This window comes from Sceloporus occidentalis, unplaced genomic scaffold (assembly GCF_023333645.1).
Source record: "Sceloporus occidentalis isolate IW3139 unplaced genomic scaffold, rSceOcc1.0.p SCAF_3, whole genome shotgun sequence".
Taxonomy (NCBI): Eukaryota; Metazoa; Chordata; class Lepidosauria; order Squamata; family Phrynosomatidae; genus Sceloporus; species Sceloporus occidentalis.
The window spans coordinates 55,217,181-55,238,365 of NW_028316983.1; the positions used below are offsets into that span (position 1 = coordinate 55,217,181).

The 21,185-nt window shown below is 38.9% G+C and overlaps 1 protein-coding gene across 1 annotated transcript in view; it reads left to right on the forward strand.

The window, feature by feature from the left end:
• PIGR (polymeric immunoglobulin receptor) overlaps positions 1-21,185 on the forward strand; it is a 39,730-nt gene that overhangs the window by 5,772 nt on the left and 12,773 nt on the right. Inside the window, exons 3-4 of the mRNA XM_089514476.1 lie at positions 15,884-15,989; positions 16,925-17,263. Of these exons, the coding sequence (XP_089370602.1) occupies positions 15,935-15,989; positions 16,925-17,263 (394 nt within the window). The 5' untranslated portion in view covers positions 15,884-15,934. The remainder of the gene's footprint in view (positions 1-15,883; positions 15,990-16,924; positions 17,264-21,185) is intronic.

Sequence of the window (21,185 nt, forward strand, 5' to 3'; positions counted from 1 at the left end):
ATTTTTTGTCCAACACATATTTTGCCTCCATGGATAATTAAGGAAGCATCTATATTTCAATACACTATACAATCATTTTAGTATACATAATAATATGACATCTGGGTGGAGGCTGGCCAACCTCTCTGGTTATTCTTCAATCGCATACACCTTTCTAACTTTTATATACTGAATAATGCTTTGTAATAACTGAACAGAGGAACATCCATATCATGTCAAACTGGGAGCCTATCCAGCATTCTAGTCCATCTAATAATAATAATAATAATAATAATAATAATATAATTAATAGGATTTATTTATATGCCGCCCAATCACTGGGAATCTGGGCGGCTTACAACAGAGGGGATAATAGACAGTTCCCTGCCCTCAGGCTTACAATCTAAAAGACACAACACAAAAGGAGAAGGAAATGGTGAGGGGGGAAGGGGATCAGGTCCAGCAGTTCTTCTCTCCCTCTGAGGCCTGGACCAAGGCAGATGGACTGGAGGGAGGGCTCTTTTTCTTCAAGCTAGCCCTGGTGGAGCTGGGCCAGCCTATTCTCTCCCTCACAGACCAGAAGATGACAGTTATGGAGGGAGGGCTCTTCTTCTTCAGGCTAGCCCTGATAGAGCTGGGCCAGCCTATTCTTTCCCTCACAGGCCAGAAGATGACAGTTATGGAGGGAGGGCTCTTCTTCTTCAGGCTAGCCCTGATGGAGCTGGGCCAGCCTATTCACTCCCTCACAGGCCGAAAGATGACAGTTAAGGAGGGAGGAGCCTCTTTCTTCAGGCTAGCCCTGATGGAGCTGGGTCAGCCTATTCACTCCCTCACAGGCCAAAGGATGACAGTTAAGGAGGGAGGAGCCTCTTTCTTCAGGCTAGCCCTGATGGAGCTGGGCCAGCCTATTCTCTATATATACGTACAAGGACCTAAATACCCTAAAGGCACCAGATCCTGTCTGATCTTGAAAGCTAAGCAGGGTCGGCCCTAATTAGTACTTTGATGGGAGACAACTAATGAATAGCGAGTACTGTAGGCTATATTTCAGAGGATGGGATTGGCAAAATCCCCTCTGAGTATTCCTTGCTTAAGAAAGACCTATGGAATTAATGGGATCATCATATTTTGACAGATGACTTGAAGGCACAGACACAGAAACAGCCACCCAGCTTTGTATTTGGAAGGTCACAAGCAGAACATTATTCAAGAGCACTCTCCTTCTCATGCTCCCCGGCAATTGGTACTGGCAGCAATGTAGATGCATGTCTATTGACAGACTAAAGTCAGAGTCAAGTCACTTCAATGGCTCAACTTGGACTCAGCTCAGCAATAGCACTAACTTGTATAGACTTGCAACATGTAGATTTTTAGCAACTAATTTGCTAGCATCATTCACTTGGAGCAGCAGGCAAGACCTACCCCCAGAGCACAGGGTGCCTTTCTTGGAGGAGAACAGCAAATGTGTTAGGCAAAGGGCTTGCAGTGAGAAAAATTTAGAAGGCTACTCCAATGGGTAGCAGGGACAGGATGCCAAGCAGACCTCAATCCCCCACCATTGCTTAACACATTTACTGCTCCCCTCCAGAAACACACCCCATCTCCTTTTTTTCTGTTGAAGATGGGAGCCAGACTTGACTTGACTTATCTTGCAAGGGCTTGAGACTCAACTTGAGACTTGACAGTAGAGACTTGACTTGAAACTTGGAGTAAAAGAATTGAATTAATCACTGGTACTGAGAGATCACAAGTTGGAAATATTACTTTTTTGGACTGTCAAGCTCCTTCTTACCAGGAGCTTACCTTATGCATTTGAATGTGCACCCTCATTTCACCACCATTACCCTGACTGAGCAGAGTCCAGTTGCTTCTCTATCACTTTCCCCACTCCATCCCTTCCCAGTGGCAAGAGACAACAGCAGGGCTCCACTCACGGATTGACATGGAACTGTGCCTAAGGCTGGATTGAACTGGTGGCTTATTCAGAAACCAGGGGACATCAGTGAGGATTGTCATGCATCTGATATCATCTGATCCACAGAAGAAGTTGTTGGTTGATATTTTTCTTTGAGCCAAGCTAGTTACCCATCCCTGCAGTAATGTTAACTGTATGGTCTTCCTTGCCATTTTAGGAGTGTTTAATTTACCTTTGTCAAATGGGGATGGATGAATTATTACTGAATTATTACTGTCTTTGAAAGCAGAAGCTTTCCGGTTCAGTCTCTGATAACTCCAGAAAGAAGGACTAACTGTACATCAGGTAGCAACATGTAGATGGTGACAAATGCACTGTTCCTGTCTCCTGCCTCTGTTTGTGTCCAAGCCCTAGGAAAGCCCATTCTGCTTTGAAGGACTACAACTACTGGCAAATCTCCAGATCTAGGGTTGTTGTTTTTTTTCAATGCCTAGTTTCAAGGGTTGTTTGGAACCAAGACCTTGTTGGGTGGTGGAGCTGGAAAATCACCTGTGCTGAGGGGCATTTGACCTCAGCTGTGCTCTACCCCAGGCTGGTCTCCATGCCACCCCCATCTTCTTTGGTAGTGTGCAGAGGAAGCTGGTGTCAATACCAGCTCTGTCTTCACTGCCCTCCCTACTGCCTTCCCTCCTCCTCCTGTTATGCAATGAGGATGCAGAGATGCTGCTACTGCTATCCACCTCCTTGTATTGCAGGAAGGTTTCTGGTGCCTCCCTCTCCAATATGGCAGGGTGGTTGGGTGACTGTACTGTTGTGGATACATGCTTTTTTGTGTGTATGTGTGTGATGGGACACCTGCACAATCAAGCCTGAAAGCACCTCTCTGTGTGATGTATTTGTGCTAGGAGAGGATGCTTTACTTCCCATATTAGCTAAATTTAAAATAAAGTCACTTTGTGCCTTACCTTATAGAAATGGGCTACATTAGCAATTTGCAGGTAGCTTTAACACCCAAGCAAGGCATTTCTCGCTGGTTTACACTCATCACCACAATGCATTTACTGATAGAACTACGAAGTCTGGAAACATAACTACATCACTTTCTCACAAAACATAATTAGTGACAGTAACAAGAATGTTAAAATTCTTGTAAACCACTGTATAGTCACACATTGAAAGTACAAAAATGCAAATTCAGCTGCTGAGGTTAAAACTTGCTTTTACCTCAACTTCCCACTGCCTGATATGCATCTGTGATTTTTATCACTAGTCAAATTTTTGTTTGTACTGACAGACTCATTTTACCCCCCTGTTGCCATAAGCAAGAGCAGATCCTGTGTTGCTATTCTCAGATTTCCTTCATGTTTTACTTTTGGACATTTGAGACAATTCATTGTGTACTAAGCTTTTCTTCTAGTCTATGAAGTGAAGACAGATTAACACAATAAACAATGCCTTAGTATTTTCATTTCTGCATGTGTACAATGCTTATGTTATTGTACACATGCAGAATGGCACATCTTATTTTTACTGGTTTGGAGTGCATTATGAGAAATACTAGAAATTACATTGGAGTGGGAACTATAGATGTTACTGAACCTCAACTCCCAGCATTCCTTATTATTGACTGAATAGGCTATACCCTTCAATTCTAATATTTCCATTCATGGAGGTCATCCCATCACGTCTCTGTTATGCCTATAAAATCATGTTTACCTTCCTGCACTAGGATTTCAATCTCATCTTGTTTGTTGTCTGAACTCTTTGCACTGGTGTATAGACATTTGAAACTTTGCTATTACTTATTAATTTACTGTTGATCCCATTCTCTCCCTCAGCATCTCCTCTAGAATTAGTATCCCTGTATCTAGAGCTTGCCTTTTGGATGATGTTTGAGCTATCATCTCCACCCCTCCTCCAAGGATTTAGTTTAAAGATTGTGGTGAGACCCACCACACTATGACTAAAGGAGCCCTAGTGGTGCAGTGGTTAAATGTCTGTACTGCAGCCACTCACTCATAAACCACAAGGTTGCAAGTTCAATTCCAGCCAGGGGCTCAGGGTCAACTCAGCTTGGCATCCTTCTGAGGTCGCTCAAGTGAGCTTGTTGAGGGCAATTAGCTTACACATAGTAAACTGCTTAGGGAATGCTTAAGTGCACTGATAAGCGGTATAGAAACGTACTTGCTATTGCTAAAGTTCAGATCATCTGTAGCAGTGGTACTCTGCCTAAGCAGTGAAGACTGTGGTCTCAGAAGCCAAATCTCTCTTATCTACACCATCTACATAGCCAGTCATTCACTTTTAATATCTTCCTGTCCCAGTGTAGCCCTCTATTATTCATTGGCAGAATTGAGGAGAATACCACCTGTGCCTCAAACCCCTTCATCTTCCTGCCCAAAGTTTCATAGAAAGAGGTGATCTGCTCAAGGTGTTAACTTGATGGGAGTTGCATCTGGAGAGCCTCACACTTTCCATTCCTGATTCAACACAACTGATGTTGACTTTTATTGGTAATTCTTAACATTCCTGGATGTCAACGATACATCTCAGAGAATATTGGCATTTACTGAATGTCAAAAATAAAGGCCAAACATGAGTGTTTATTATTATTATTATTATTATTATTATTATTATTATTATTATTATTGCATAGTCTAACGGAAAGGGTACAGCTCTCTTTATGTCACAAAATCCTATTTTTCCCTTTAAATAATCTGATTTTAATTTCAAACTAGTGGTAAGAACAAGGCAAAGCAGCAGCAGAACAGCTGTCTCAGTTATATTGCCCCCTTTTCCTGGTCATCTTGAGTCCAGAAGGGGGATCTGATCTCCTTCTTTGAGAGTGGACCTTTCTCTTGAACTTAGCATATAATGGTAAGTGGTCGCTGGTGGTTCCCATGTCAGTGGTGCAATGATTCCTCTCCAGGTTCTCATCTTGGCTTTGAATGAGTTCTTCAAGGCATTGTAGCCTATCCCTAAAGAGATCCTGCACCTCAGACAGTTCCTTTATGGCTAGCCCACACTTGGAGTGGATTTACTACCCCAGTGATGTGGGGGGCCCTAGCTATTGCTGTTGGAAAATCCCTTTGATTTTAAGGAGCAATTTTCAGGGGTTCCAGAGTGGGAAAATCCTATAGTATGATCCAAACTTCATCTGAAATTCTCTGGATTCTTTCACCCACTGATTCAAACCAATCTGCTAGGTTTTGAGCTGTACTAAATTTATACTTTGTTAGGAAATATTTGCATTTATCAGGTTAAAGGCTGACAAATATGTAGAATTATTATGATGTCAATTGTTTTACAGATTTTGACCAAAACCATATGTGTATAATTGGGGCAAGGAAAAAAACACCAAGAGAAAGCTTTGGAGCAAGCTGGTTTTTGTGATAATTTTTGTGACAACTCAAAATTCTCCAACCAACATGGTCACTTTCCCAAGCTTTGCTCAATGGTTGCAACAAGCTACTGCCACTTGGAGCAAATAATATTAAGAAGTCCATCTTAATAAAAACTGCATTCCTGTCAGTCAGCTGTTCTCCATTCATTAAGAATTAGAATGGGAAACAACACTGTTAAGACATTTAACCTTTATCCTGACCTCATAATCCAGTATTTAGAATGTACCCAGTCCTTAGTGAGAAGAACCTTTTTGATCAGTTGGGGCAAGGCTCCGTGTTTCCAAACAACTAAAGGTCCTTGGTTTGACTGTTTCTAAAATCAAGGCCATCTTTTTTGTTTTACCTCAGCCTTGAGATGTGATAGTGATGGTTTACTTTAGGCTCAGAAACTGCAAGGGCATTTTTTCTTGTAGACCGGGAATTAACTAATCCTCTGTAACAAGCAGCCATTGAGCAACTTGGAAGGAAGAAAGATCAACAAAGCATCTTTTATCCAAAGGAGGAAACAGAACATTTTCATTGCTGGGAATTACCCCTTATAGCAAAGTCCATCACCTGATGTCCAGAGAATAAATCCTTCAGGCTATTTACATAGTGCTCTCTTGGCAATCTTAGCAAACATGAGCATTGAAGCACACCACTTCCTGGATGGCATAAATACTTGGCATGCTCTCTGCACAAGAGCTGGCCATGCTAAGAGGCAGGGTGAGAAATTTGCCTCAGACAGTGGAGGGGTGTGAGGCAGATTGTTCTTCAATCCACAGAAAAAAGGACCATCCACTATGAAGAACCATACTTCCCTGCTTGCTGTTGAAACTGCTATTTCTTGGTACTGCTATGGACAAACTTGCTTCAGTTGATTGCATTCCAACTACAGCAGTAGATGCTTGACCAGAATGGCTAGTATGCTCAATACTTTGCTCTCTGGCACTGTGGGCAAGGCGTCCATGGAGACCACCAGTTATGTCATGACATGAAGGGAGTCTCTCTAGGCATGCTGGCCACTGTGTCTTATTTAGTGGATCTCTCAGGGCAAGATCTTAAAGGGTTGTTTGTGTTACTGCCGCTGAAATAGTGACAAAAAGTAGGAGAGGAGACAGGTGGTGCGGTATCTTATACTGGAAATACTCTACACAACTACTCTGCACAACATTGATGCACAACAGATTTTTTTCCAATGCTACCTTTTTTACACAATTAAAAAGTCATTTGAGTGAAGATTCAGTTTGCTGTAGACCAAGACCAACATTCAGCTTGGGAAACTTATGTCAGATGCCCTTCTGCTGGCATAACAATAATAATAATAATTAATAATAATAATTTGTTTTATTTATATACCGCTATTCCAAAGATCATAGAAGTGAACAGCAAGTAAGCTAATTAGCAAGTAAGTAGTAACCTCTTTCTTCCGGCAAAAGGATCTGTAGGCACAGCTGCTCTATCAGTTGAGATCAACTTGCAGAAGAGTCAGAAGGGGAGCTGAAAAGACACAAAGCAAGGAAGGAGTCAACTTATGCCAGAATGCCAAATCTGTATCTCCCACAGCACAGGGACATAGCCACTATGCTGACATAAATTTAGGAAAGAGTCAGGGTAATTCTGAATAGTGCCCAACATATCTAGGCTAACAGGGATATGGATACAGTATAGAATCTTAGAATAATAGAGTTAGAAGAGACCGCAAGGGCCATCCAGTCCAACCCCCTGCCATGCAGGAAATCCAAATCAAAGCATCCCCGACAGATGACCATCCAGCCTCAGTAACATATTCAGCTTACTTAATGTCAAGACAATGTTTACATCTAGGAACACTTGTAAGGAAGAAATTTTCCTTAAGATATGCTTGATACAGAGTCATGCAGCAGCTGGCTTCAGGAGGTGGCTGGTAGCCGCAATTGCTCATTCTCACCATACCTTCCAGAAGCCAGGGCTTGACAGTGTGGAAAACAGCTCACACAACCATGGATTGCCAAAGTGCTATCATGGAGGAAAGTAGTATGATAAGAAATGATGCCAAACCTTAAGAATGATTCTTAAACTAGTATGACTGGCAGGACGGCTGGCTGTTGTGATAACGTCTGTATAGGGTAGCCACTGCCAGTCATTAAATTCACTGTCCCTTGTTTTGAAAGATGCCAAAGAGTTACCTGCAAATTTCATGGGTTTAAGTGGTCATTGAGAACAAAATCCAAGATAAACACTTCTCTCTACTCTTTGCTTTTCTTTTTCTGATAGAAAGGTGATCAGGAGTAGAGGTTAATGCATAATTGTTATTAATCTTAAAACAAGCCATCTACTTCACATAACAACCATCTACTTCACATGCTTCACATCTACTCTCAACACAAAAAACAGAGAAAGAAAAAAGAAGAAAATAGAAACAAAAATAACATGTATACAGAGAGAGAGAGAGAGAGTTGTTGTATTCCTTTAAGTCATTTCTGATGTATGGTGACCCTATGGCGACCATATCACAGGGTTTTCGTGGCAAGTTTCTTCAGAGGGCATTTGTCATTGCCATCATCTGAAGCTGAGAGAGTGTGACTTGTCCAAGCTCACCCAGTGGGTTCCCATCGCTGAGATGGGATTCAAAGCCTACTCTCGAGAGTCACAGTCCAACATTCAAACCAGTACACCACACTGGGTCTTATGTGCATGTGTGCATGTGTGTCTCTCTGTGTGAGTTTAAATATGTGTAAATTATACACACACACACACACACACACTAAACTAAGATCATACTAAACATTATACCAAAAATGTAAACTAAAGCAGTAAACACAAATTAACTGATACCTTAAACACTAAGTAACTAAAACATAAAAGGACTCAGATTCCCCATTCCCAACAGTACTGAAAAAGAAAGAGTAAAGGTTAGATCTATTGCAATTTAGAACAGAAAGTTTGTCAGGATTTTAAGGAGTGGTTTCTAGTAGCTGTTCAGGTGCTTAGCACACAGTCCCTCTTCTCCCTGCTGAACTGTAAGTAAAAGACAGTAAGAACAATGCTAGGAAAAAAAATATTAGGGAGGTGTAAAGAGATGGGTGATGAAAGCTAGTACTGGGGAAAGAATGTGAAGAATACTCTGTTTGGTAACTGTATGTATGACCACATTAATGTATGAACACGTTAATACTGGCTATGACAGACTGCCCATGGGAGCATGAACCGCCTGTTTGTATCAATCCTTGAAATACTAAAGGGAGAGAAAACAAAAGAAATTAGACGGGGGGGGGGGGAGTAGATTTTGCTCCCCATTTTTGATTTAATGACAAATATTTGCCATGGATGTATATTCAGACAGTTTCCCCCCAAAAATGCCAAAACCTTTAAAGTTGAACATGGTCTGAGGCTATGTCCGGCTCATTGCAAAATCATCTTAAATCAGCCAATTTTTGTTTTAAACTGGTTAAGAAGGATGGTTTAAGAGAGTGGCCTTTTAAAGACATTGACAGACCCTAGCCAAAAACAAAGGAAAAAGAAAAAAGAATGTTGATGTGAGAACCCTCCCTGCTGCCTTCTTTCCCATTCAGTGTATGGACCTCAGGATAGTAGGATTTCAAAAGAAATGAGATGGCAACAAAACACCAATACCAGTTTTGATGTTTCTGTCTCCATGTGTGAGCTATGCACATCTTAATCCTGTGTAAGCAGGATGTTTTTAAGGGGGAAAGCACAGGGTCTATTGCCTCAGATTTCATAGTTAGGGTCCCATATATGAAATCTGGAGTGATGGACTCTGTGCCCTCCCCTTTAAAAACATCCTGCTTACACAGCATTAAAACTAAAATATTTACAAAACTGTAGTTCTTGGTATATGCATGATTGATACATTGCCACTGCCCTCTAGTGGTTCAGATCAGATCATTATCACACAAATCAGACATTGGGCCATTAAATTTCTAGCCATCATGTAAAAGTAAAGCATATACAGTGGACCCTTGTTATACGCTGGGATTTGGTTCCAAGATCCCCCATGGATAACAAAATCCGTGTATGCACAAGTCCTATTAAATATAATGACATAGCAAAATGGTGTCCCTTATAAAAAATGGAAAATCAAGGTTTGATATTTGAAATTTATACTTTTTAAAAACATTTTCAAAGCGTGGATGCTTGAATCTGTGTATAAAAAATCCACGTATATGAAGGGCCAACTGTATTGTATTCTCTTCAACTAGTAAGCAATTAAGCAATAATCCAATGAATGCTGAACAGGCAATTGATGTAGATGTTTTTGAAACAGTTTCTTTTAACCTACCACACTGACTCTAAGAAGTAAACCCAGAGGCATTTGAAAATTAAGAAATGCATTTGCACAATGCCAGAAGAGGTGAATGCTCCTTCTCTAGGGAAAGATTGAATTGTAAAATGGAAAAAATAATTGCAATGTTATGTCTTTAAAAATGTTTACATGTGTAAGGCACTTGAGATTGACTTTACCGGTGGGTTCAGATATTACAAGGAAGAATGAGGTAGTCTCTATTGGCTTGATGATGATGATGATGATGATCTCACTGGCTATACATGCCTTCTCAGCAGCATGTTAGGCATATCTCTACAAGCAGCCTTACTTGTGGCCTGATACAGGTTGTGTCTCCCTTTTCTGGAATTCCAAAATCCAAAACACTCCAAAATCCAAAACTTTTCATGGGTGGCTGAGATTATGAAGATTATCGCACCGGGGTTAAAACGTTTCCCGGTGCGTTCTAATGGGGGTGAGCACGGAACGTGACGGGAACGCGATGGGGCCCAGAATGCTATTTTACCACACAGACTTCTTCATCACACACACCCCAGATAAGGCCACCTTTACAGATATGGAGGGGCAGAGGATCTCCTAACATGCAGCCTTAGCTTGCATTCAACACTATCTTGCAATCTTACCTTAGGTAGCATCTTTAAAATTTGTACTTAAAACTGGAATGGATTCACTGTCCACTGACATGGAAGCCACCAGCCACAACTAGGTGTGAGGAGGTCCATTAGAACTTCATTGTTGAGCAAAAAGCAATGGTCCTGTTTTTTGGTTTTTTTTTTTTAAATTTTGTGAGGTTCTTCCAGCTCCACTGTCTGACATTCTTTTCACTGATATGAGGAACTGATCCTTTCAACTTTCTTTTAAATGCAAAGCATTGGCTCTTTTACTCAGCAACAGAGGATTTCTGGTGCAGATGCTGCAATTCTGTATGCACCACTGGACCCAGACGCAAACTCATACAGCAGATTAGCTAATACTTCCCCATTTGCAACCCATATAATAATACTTGCCTTCCTTATAGAACTCATGACTGGTTTTCTGTTAATGACTTATGCATGGGTAAGCTCCCCTCCAGGAATGGTTGGACATTTTTGTCCAGTGAAGAATACCATATTCACCTGAAGGCTGTGGAAGCAGAGTTGTGCATACGGTGCCAGTATGCACTGTGCATTTGACATATAGGTGGGGAGTGCACATTGCAATCATGCATTTCATGTTTGTACATTCAGTTGCACTATGTTACAATTCACTAATGCATAATTGTCACAAAATTCTGTGATTGTAAAGTTACACTCTGTCTCCTTGATCTTGGCTGTTATAATACTTGGAGAAAATAGGGAAAATTCTTTCTTTCTTTCTTTCTTTCTTTCTTTCTTTCTTTCTTTCTTTCTTTTCAATTTGTTTTATTGGTTTAAAAACACAGATACAAAAATAGAATACATATTAGATCCATTCCATCCTATAGACCCAACCATTACAAAAGGAAATCACAAAGTTCATTTGGAAAGGGAAAATTCTTTCAACACTCAGACTGCACTGAATAAATAAATTTTTACTTTTGCTAGTGTGGTGGCAGTGATGATAAGCAGCTATATACCTGGTAAACACATTATAGCTGAAGCCAGCCTACTGGCATAGCAGTCTCCAAAATATCAGTTCTCTTTATGTTAGGGACTGTATGTTAGAGATTAAACTTATTTCTAGTTCATCCAGAACTAGAGCAAACTCTAATGTACCATATTTTCCAGAGTATAAGACGACTGGGCGTATAAGACGGCCCCCAACTTTTTAAATAAAAATATAGAGTTTAGCATATACTCACCGTATAAGGCTACCCCTCCTCCTGAGTAGCTGGCAGCCGGCTGTGCGTGCGTGTGCCGGCTTCAAGGGGCCTCCGAAGGCCCCTTAGAAGCTGGTGCGAGGCTGCAGGCTTCCCAGGCCTCCAGCGGCCTGAGAAGCCGGCAGCCCCGAGAGCATGCGTGCCGGCTTCCCAGGCCTCTGGAGGCCTGAGAAGCTGGTGGCCGAGTGCGCGCGCGCCAGGCCCCCAGGCTCAACCCGTCGTATAAGACGGCCCCTGACTTTTGACCCAATTTTCAAGGGTCAAAAAGTCGTCTTATACGCCGGAAAATACAGTAGGTATAAACAACCTGGGCCATCCAAATGTTTTGGACTATCCATCCCCAAATCCCAATCTACTGACCATGGTCATTGAAACTTATTGTAGTCTAAGACATATAGAGGGCATTAAGTGTCAGGACCATGTGGCACACTTGGCCTGGAAATGACATGGATGTGGCCACTAGGTGGAACTAGAGAAGAGGTTATCACAGTTCAAGTGGCAGGTGTGCAGGAGTCAGCATTTGGGAGCTGTGCATCATGGGATGTCTGATGCAACATGCGCAGCTGGTGAAGTCAGTCAAGGGGTACACATGGGAAATGGTATGATGCAACCTGCCCTGGGGATGAAACCAGCAACGTTTCATTGGTGGCAGGACACCACATGACTTCACATAAGACCACCTATAAAAGGGAGAAGGTGATTCTCTCTGTTGTTTGGTTGTTGTGGTCGGTGATTGGCGTAGCACTTTGTTTGTCTGTATATAGAGCTGTGAGTATCCAGGACAGCTGTCTGGTACTCTGTGTGATCCTGTAAATAGCTTGAAACAAGTGATTAAAGCCCTCTTCTTTGAGTGAGAGCCTTGCTGTCCAGCAGTGTTTATTTCTTCAAGCTGGGAGCTCAAGGCTGGTCAGTCTGCGTGGGAGGAATTTTTCCTTTTCTGCCTGAAGCCTTTGCAGACATCTCTCCAAGAGCCTTCTCATGGCATCCTGCCTGCGTGGATCAACTCTGCACATGGTTGTAGTGGACACAGTGCGTCTCTCTACACCCCAACATTAAGTTCCCTACTTTTTTTTTAAAAAAAAACCATTCTCTTGGATGTAGATTTAATGAGATTGTAAAAAACAACAACTGTGTTTTTCAGGAGTGTGTAGGGTAATTTAACACCTCATAGTACCAACAGCAGAATTATCAGCCTAGAACAGACAGACACATTTTTTTCAAATCAGAGATTAACTCTTATACAGTGTCTACCTAACAGGTTTATTTATACGTTTATGGCCGAGGGAAGAAGTTTGATAGCCCACTCCAGCAATGGCTGCAGCAGCACCAACACCTCCCACGGCCACCTGAGAGGCAGAGTGAGTTTGGAGCATAAAACCCTCCCTTCACCATCCTCCTAGAGGCAAAGACAGTAAAGGCTTCGTCCAACCTCACCCCACCCCCACCCCCACCCCCACCCCCACCCACCCACTCCCTGCAGCGGAGCCAACACCAGGAGCGCACCTGGAGGGCTATTAAGCCCCACCCTTTTAATACCTCCCAATGCTATTTAACACCTATATGAAGCCGCTGGGAGAAATCATCCATGGATATGGGGCTGGGTGTTATCAGTATGCTGATGACACCCAAATATATTTCTCCATGTCCTGGTCATCAGCAACAATGACAGATGGCATCTCTCCCCTCAACCAGTGTCTTCGGGCAGTAATGGATTGCATGAGGGAAAACAAGTTGAATCCAGACAAAACAGAGGTACTTATAGTAGGGGCACCCAAACCAGGTATTGGGCTGCAACATCCAGTCCTAGAGGGGCTCATGCTCTCCTCAAAGGACTGTGTTCGCAGTCTGGGGGTGCTTCTTCACCCGTCACTTCTGATGAGGAATCAGGTGAATGTGACGGTCAAGAGCGCCTGTTATCAGCTTCGGCTGATACGCCAGCTGTGCCCTTTCCTGGAACAGGGTGACCTCGAAATACGGATGTTTACTTCAACCAGAGCGGATTGCCTTGAGTATCCATAAGAACAGATGTAATGATGGTCGCTGGATCTCCAAGAAAGCAACCAAAATCTCCTTGGGAAAGTCCTCTTAAGATTCAGCTTAATCAGTCTAAGACAAAGTAGAACAAAAAGAGGGTAGAGGAAAAGAAAAAGACTTATCCAGAAGTATGTGAAGGGGGAGGGGGGAGGGAAAATGCAAACTTTACAAAAAAGAACTTGTATGTCACAATATATTTTGCTGATTGTGGGTATTGTTACTTTTATCTATACCTAGATTTAAAGATTATTAACTAAACTTTACCACACACAGTAGACACAGAAAGTAACATAGTGGCCTTAATGCAAAGGACCAGATAGAATATCATGTATAAATTTCATAGATTCCTTTTTACATTCCCTTTTCCCCCTATAATATTAACTAGATTCAATTGTCTTACACCAATTATTAATTTTCCTTTACCAGTCTCTTTTCAGTCTCTTTTTAAATTTCCTCTCCTGTGGTTGATAGCTGGTACACGTCTTCCGCGTCCTCCTTATCTTCTCAGCGACTTCCCTTTCTCCCTCTCTCCTTTATAGTGTTTGCTCAGCTGATGCAAATCTCCTTTTAATTCAACGCCATCTTAAGCCGACCTTGTCATTTTCCTTTCTTCTTCTCTTCCTGTTACAAGTATCCTTCTGTTTCCTTTATGTGAGAAGTTCTATTGCTGAGTAAAGCTGTCCCTAAATGTACCTCTGTCTATTTTCTGAGAGCTGAAACAGGCCAAACTACTCTTCAAGCTGGTACTCATACCGCTCTTGCCTTCTACTGGCTAAAGTTGTTATCCATGAGTGATTCCAGGCTCCCCCAAAAATGTTTTTAGAACAAATATCTGTTAACTCTCTAAGCTCCTGGGTATCTATAGTTAGGACAATATTGCAGAGCTATGAGATTAATGTGGGCTCACTTCCAAATTATGCCATCCGTAGAGTCAAGCAACTGATTAAAGAGAAAATTCATTTGGGTTAGAGCATTACTTTATTAATCTTACTCTGGCCCCTGCTAGAAAAGCATTTACAGCTCTAAGGTACCAATGTATGCCTTCTGCCTATTTGACGGACAGATATAATAACACTCCTGTCCATCTAAGATTATGTATCTGCAAAACCGGGGAAGTGGATAATATTGAACATTACCTTTTACATTGTCCTCTGTATATATCTCCTAGACAAAGGTTTCCTGAATGTATTTTAAAATCTCTTTCCGATAGATCTTGCCTTCAGCAGATTTGTGTCCTTTTAGCTGGCAACAATGTTTTTGTTAATTCTATGGTAGCAAAATTTGGTTTAGCAAGATTAGAATTAGTTTTCTTGATCAGAATGATGGCTAGAACCATTCTAGTTTTATGTTTTTATTATTTTATCATTTATGATGTATTATTGTTTTTTTGTTGATGGATCTCTCTTACTAATTTTACTATGTTGTTTTATTTGCGGTTTTTATGCCTTGGTTTTTCTAGTACTGTTTTTGTATTTACTGTTTGGATCTATTTTATATTGTGACGGCTTTTAGCTTTTAACAATAAACTTTTATTCTATTCTGTTCGTTTACAAGTAAAGTCAGTGTGGTGTAGGGATTTGACTATTGGACTGTGACTCTGGAGACTGTGGTTTGAATGCCCATTCAGCCATGAAAACCCACTGGGTGACCTTGGGAAAGTCACACTCTCTCAGCCTTAGAGGAAGGCAATGGTACCCCCTCCCAAATCTTGTCAAGAAAATCCCATGACAAATTTGCCTTAGGGTCACCATAAGTCAGAAACAATTTGAAGGCAAACAACAACAACAACAACAACCAGCATCTTACAGCATCCATACAGAAAGCAGGATTAGATTTAGAGAAAGAAGGCATGAATTAGGATTGTAGCCTTGGTACAAAAATGAAAAGTGGATCATTCCTCCCTATCTGATCTATTTAAAGATCTGGAAAGTTACTTTTATGAAGAGTGTATATAATACCATTCTGAAGCCACCCTTAACTAAGCAGTAGTAGGATGATTTTCTGGATCCCAAAATGTTAACCTACCACAGCTCAGCTGTGAATGGCTTCAGCACATCATTATATTAATTACCCTCAAAAGTAATTTCCCAAACTCTCACTGCATGGTACCTCTATCATAAAATAAGCAGCACATCATGTAGCCTTAATCGTCTAGGCTTCTGATCTACAAGATTGGAAAACTAAAAGCATCCGCTTAGGATACTTTTATTTTCTCTAGACGAGACTTGAATGTCTTCAGATGTGCTCCAAATTCCAATTTTTCATCTTCCTCCATAGGATTTTGCTTCCAAGTATACTCTGATGCAAAATTCTGAAATATACTTGAACATTATTTAACTGATTGGCTATTGATGCCTTCTTATTCTCTCTCTGTCTCTTTGAATGTATTTATATATATATGAGATAACCTTAGCCTTTGTTTATTTTACATACATTGATTTATTTTCAAGTTTTAGTCTGCACAAAGAACCTGGATCACATGTATATGACTATTTCTTGAAATGGCTTTCCTGAGCCTCATCGTTTTGTTGGCCATTGTCCAAGCTGGATCTGCAAGTGAGTATTTCAGCAACCCCTAGGGAAATTAAAGGCATCAAAGACCCATCTCTGCAGGGCAAACTGTAGACTGAAACGTTCGTAAAAGTTGATGTAATATAACTCCTAGTCACTTATAACAAAACAAACTGATGACAAATCATCTCAGCCAAAATAATATATGTGTATCTGTGTACATGTCATTCCCATGCATTTTAACAGGAGAACAAAATGGACCTAATTGTTAGCCTCAACTAGTGCAGAACCATGGACTGAATGGAAAATTTGTAAGTTAGTATTTATGAAAATTCTGTTGATTTGGTAGGTCTCCTCTAATTGGGATTAACAATTGGCTGTATGGAATTTACAGATGTTTAACTCTGAGTTTGCTTAATTAGAATGTCTGATGGGGGAGTGATAAATGTGGCAGAATGGTAATAGCCTCTACTCTGAAACTATATGCATACAATCATTTTTAATGTATGCAACAAACCCCACCACAGACAGTTATGTGCTGAACATAGGAGGCAAGAAGACGATATTAGCTAATTAATAAAGTGCAAATGTTTGTGTTCTAGAAATTATTTATTCATTCTTTATTTCTGAGATTTATACCCTGACCAACTAGACTAGATCCGCTGAATCAGTTTTTGAATAGGACAACACTTGTGTAGATTCCATTAATTCCATGAGTTTGTTCTAATGTGGCAATTGGATTCAGGCTAGCATTACCAATTGTATGTAGGGATCTTATAGATACACATCATATTGTATGTCAGAGCAAGCATCATGTTTAAATGAAAAACATATCACATATTGCATTATGTATGATCTACAATTGCATTTATGTATGATCTATGATCTGGGTTCAGTCTTGTTGAAGACCTATATTTTGAATATTTCTGTAATTTTAGCTCTGTTCTTTGGTGACATGTTTTTTCCCCTCCCTTCTTTAGTTTCAAATTCAAGTCCCATCTTTGGACCAAAACAGGTGACTGGGTTGCTTGGAGGTTCTGTTACTGTGAAATGCTTCTACCCTCGCACAAGTGTGAATAGACATAGCAGGAAATACTGGTGCAAGGAGTCAACACGGCAATGTATAACTGCCATTTCTTCCCATGGCTATGTCGCTAGAGAGTATGAAAACAGAATCTCCATAACAGACTATCCAGAGAATGGTATATTCATCATAGAAATGTCAGAGCTGGGAAGAAGAGACATGGGACCATACAAATGTGGCATTGGTTTCAATGACAAAGGACTCTCCTTCAGGGTCAGGCTAGATGTTTCTGCAGGTACAAGCATAATATTATCCCAGTATTGTTTCAATGTTAGAACAGCTTTTAGTAATTAAAATGGCATTGTTTCAGAGTTGGTTCTTTTTTCTGTATAAATTGCTTATAAATTTAGAATTGGTTCTAAAGAACTTGGGGTAAAGTTAATCTATTACAGTCTTCCTCAACCTAAAGTGTTGAACTATAAGTCATACTATCATTAACTAGCTCAGCATGTTAGCTGGGGAAGATGAGAGTTGCACTTCAGTCCAAATGGAGGGCACTGATTTGGGGAAGACAGATCTCTGTTATCAATTTTTTGCTATAAAGAAACTTCATTTGACATAGTGGAAAACTGGGATAGTTTAAGACACCTTATAAAAGTCAGGTCAATAATATCATATTACCAGTAGGGGGAATTGAAGATGAATTGGGTTGCCACATATGAAAAAGCATATGGTACTTCTAAAGCAAGAGGAGTAGCAACCTTAATATCTAAGAAATGTGGGTTTGATATACTAAAAGTTAAGTCAGATGAAAAAGGAAGATTTGTATTGGTGCAAGGAATGATGGGGGGAGAAAAATACTTGTTGGTAAATGTGTATGCTCCAAATGAAAATCAAATGGAATTTTATGAAAAAGTATTTAAGGAAATGGAGGATATGCAGGGAGATTACACAATTATGGCAGGAGATTTCAATATGGTCATGGATAAGGTTAAAGATAAATCAGACCCAACAATAAGGGACAGACTTAATAAGATTACACCTCTGAACAAAATAATGAATAGGAAAGAATTGAAAGATGTATGGAGATTGATTAAAGGAGATGAAAAGAACTATACTTACTATTCAGCGGTTCATAAAAATTATTCTAGAATAGATTTCATTTTTGTATCCAAAAATATGATGTCAAGGGTATTAAATAGTGAAATAGAAGGAATAAAAGTTACAGATCATGGAATAGTAAACATGGATTTCATAACTAAAAAAGATTATAGAGAAGCAAAAAGATGGAGGTTAGACACTAGTATACTTAATAATAAAGAAATAGTGAATAAAATAGAGGAAGAATGGCAGGTTATATGGGATATTAATAACAAAGAGATTTCTCAAGCTTTATTATGGGATACTATGAAAGCAGTGGCAAGAGGGATTTGTATTAGGGAAACATGCAAGGTAAGGAGACAAAAGGAAGAGAGGAAAATCAAATTGGAAATGGAAATTGAAAAATTAAATAAGGATTATATAAAGAATAGAAGTAAAAATATATATATAAAACTGCAAGCGAAAAGAAAGGAATTAGAGAAGATAGAAATAGATCAGATCCAGAAAAATTTGATATATTTACGGAGGGAGTTTTTTGAATATAGTAACAAAAATTCAAAAATGTTAGCAAGATTAACACAAAAAAAGAAAGAGAAAAATCTGATAGGAGTTATAAAGGACAAAACAGGGAAAAAATGTATGCTGCTGAAAGAAAAGATAAAGATATTTGAAGAATACTACAAAGATTTATATACAGCAGGGGATAGTTCAATTGACAAAATTGAGGAATATATAGAGAAAAATTGGAGAACAAAGATAGAAGAAGAGGATAAAGAAATAATGGAACAACCAGTTTCGAAAAAAGAAATTGAAGAAGTGATAGATAAATTAAAAGGAGGGAAATCACCAGGAATGGATGGATTAGGACCAGAATATTATAAAACTTTTAAAAAGGTTTTAATACCTAAATTAGAAGTGTTATACAATAAAATTTTAAATGGAGAAAGGATCCCACCATCATGGGACCACTCAATGATAATATTGATTCCAAAACCGGATAAAGATTTGTCAGATCCAGGTTCATACAGACCTATATCCCTTATCAATCAGGATGTTAAAATATTAACAGCCATAATGGCAAAAAGAATGAATAAGTTTATATATAAATATATTCAAAATGATCAATGTGGATTTGTGCAAGGAAGACAAATGTCAAATTTAATAGGAAGAGTATTGAATAAAATAAATATAATAGAGAAAAGAAAGCAGAAAGCAGGAATAATGGCATTAGATATTTATAAAGCTTTTGATTGTGTGGAATGGCCAGCATTAAAAATAACGTTAAAGAAATTAGGTATGGGAGAAAAGTTTAGAGGATTGATAGATCAGTTATATTTAAATAACACAGCAGTAGTAACAATAAATGATGGAATAACAGAACAAATTTCAATTTCTAGAGGAACAAGGCAAGGATGCCCTCTTTCCCCGGTTTTATTTGCAATAATTATTGAAATATTAGCAAATATTATTAGGGAGGATAAAAATTTGGAAGGAATTGGGATGAGAAAATTGAATAAGATAAGTTTATTTGCAGATGATACTCTATTAACAATTAGAGACCCCTTGGAAAAAATGAATAATGTGAAAAACCATTTAAAGGAGTTTGGACAAATGACAGGACTAAGAGTCAATTGGAATAAATCAGAGCTAATGTTGTTCAATTATCCAAAAACGGAAGAACAGGAATTTGTAAAGGATGGAAAGATAGATATAAAGGTAAAAGATACAATTAAATATCTAGGAATAAAAATTACAAAAAATCTACACAAATTAGAGGATCAGAACTATAAAAAATTAAGAATAGAAATTAAAAGGAAATTAGAAGAATATAAAAATATAAAATTATCATGGTTCGGTAGAATCGCATTAATAAAAATGAAAATTCTGCCTAAGATTAATTTTTTGTTTAGGATGTTGCCAATACAAATATCAGAGGTTGAAATTAAAAATTGGCAAGTATTAGTGAATAATTATTGTAATGGGAATAAAAAAGCAAGGATTAATAAAAGATATTGGTATAAACCCCAAAAAGAAGGAGGTTTGGGTCTCCCAAATTTAAAATTGTACTATAATGCAAACCAAATAAGATATACTATAGATGGAATCACAGAGAAAGGGGAATTAGATTGGTTAGAGATGGAAACAACAGGAATAGAGGAAAAATTGGAAAATATATTTTTTAAAGAATTTACTATGAAAGAAATGAAGGAAATAGAAAACCCCTTTTTAAAGAATATATTAGAAATTTGGAAAAAAAATAAAGAAAAACTAATGCCAGCTATTTCACCTTTAACACCAGTTATAATGCTAAAAATTTTTCCAGTAAATTTAAAGGAAGAAGTAGGGAAATTAGTAAAAGGTCAAGAAATATATAGGATAAGAGAATGGATGAAGACTATGAGGGAGAAAGGGAAAATAAAGGAGAAATTGCAAGGATCAAAATTAACTTGGTATAATTGTATTCAATTGGAACAATGGATAAAGAAGTATGAGAAAAATATAGGAGAGATTAGAGAATACACAAAATTTGAACAGTTGATTAGGCAAAGAGAAAGTATAGAGGCGAATGAAACTTTGAAAGGGGTCACAAGTGAAATATATAAATTATTATTAAAATATAATGAGAAAGAAGATTATTTAAAGACAACATGGGAGGATGATTTAGTACAAAAAATAAATGACCACAAATGGGGGAAAATTTGGAATCAACGCCATTTAAAATTTTATTCTATACGAATAAAAGAGAACTATTACAAAATAATTTGGAAATGGTACTTAACGCCTGTAAGGTTAAGTCACATAAATAAGAATTATTCAAGGTTATGTTGGAGAGGGAGTCAAGAGATAGGCACTTATATGCATATGTGGTGGGGATGTAGAACCGTAAGGAGATTTTGGCAAATTGTATTTGAGGAGATAAAAGAAATAACAAAAATTGATTTAGAATTTAGTCCAAAGATAGCGTTATTATCTCTATATGATAAAATTAACTGCACCCAAGTTATAAAGGATTTAATTACAAATTTATTAACAGCAGCGAGATTAATGATAGCAAAAAAGTGGAAAGACCAGGGAGATTTACAAATACAAGATTGGTATAGAGAGATTTGGCAAAT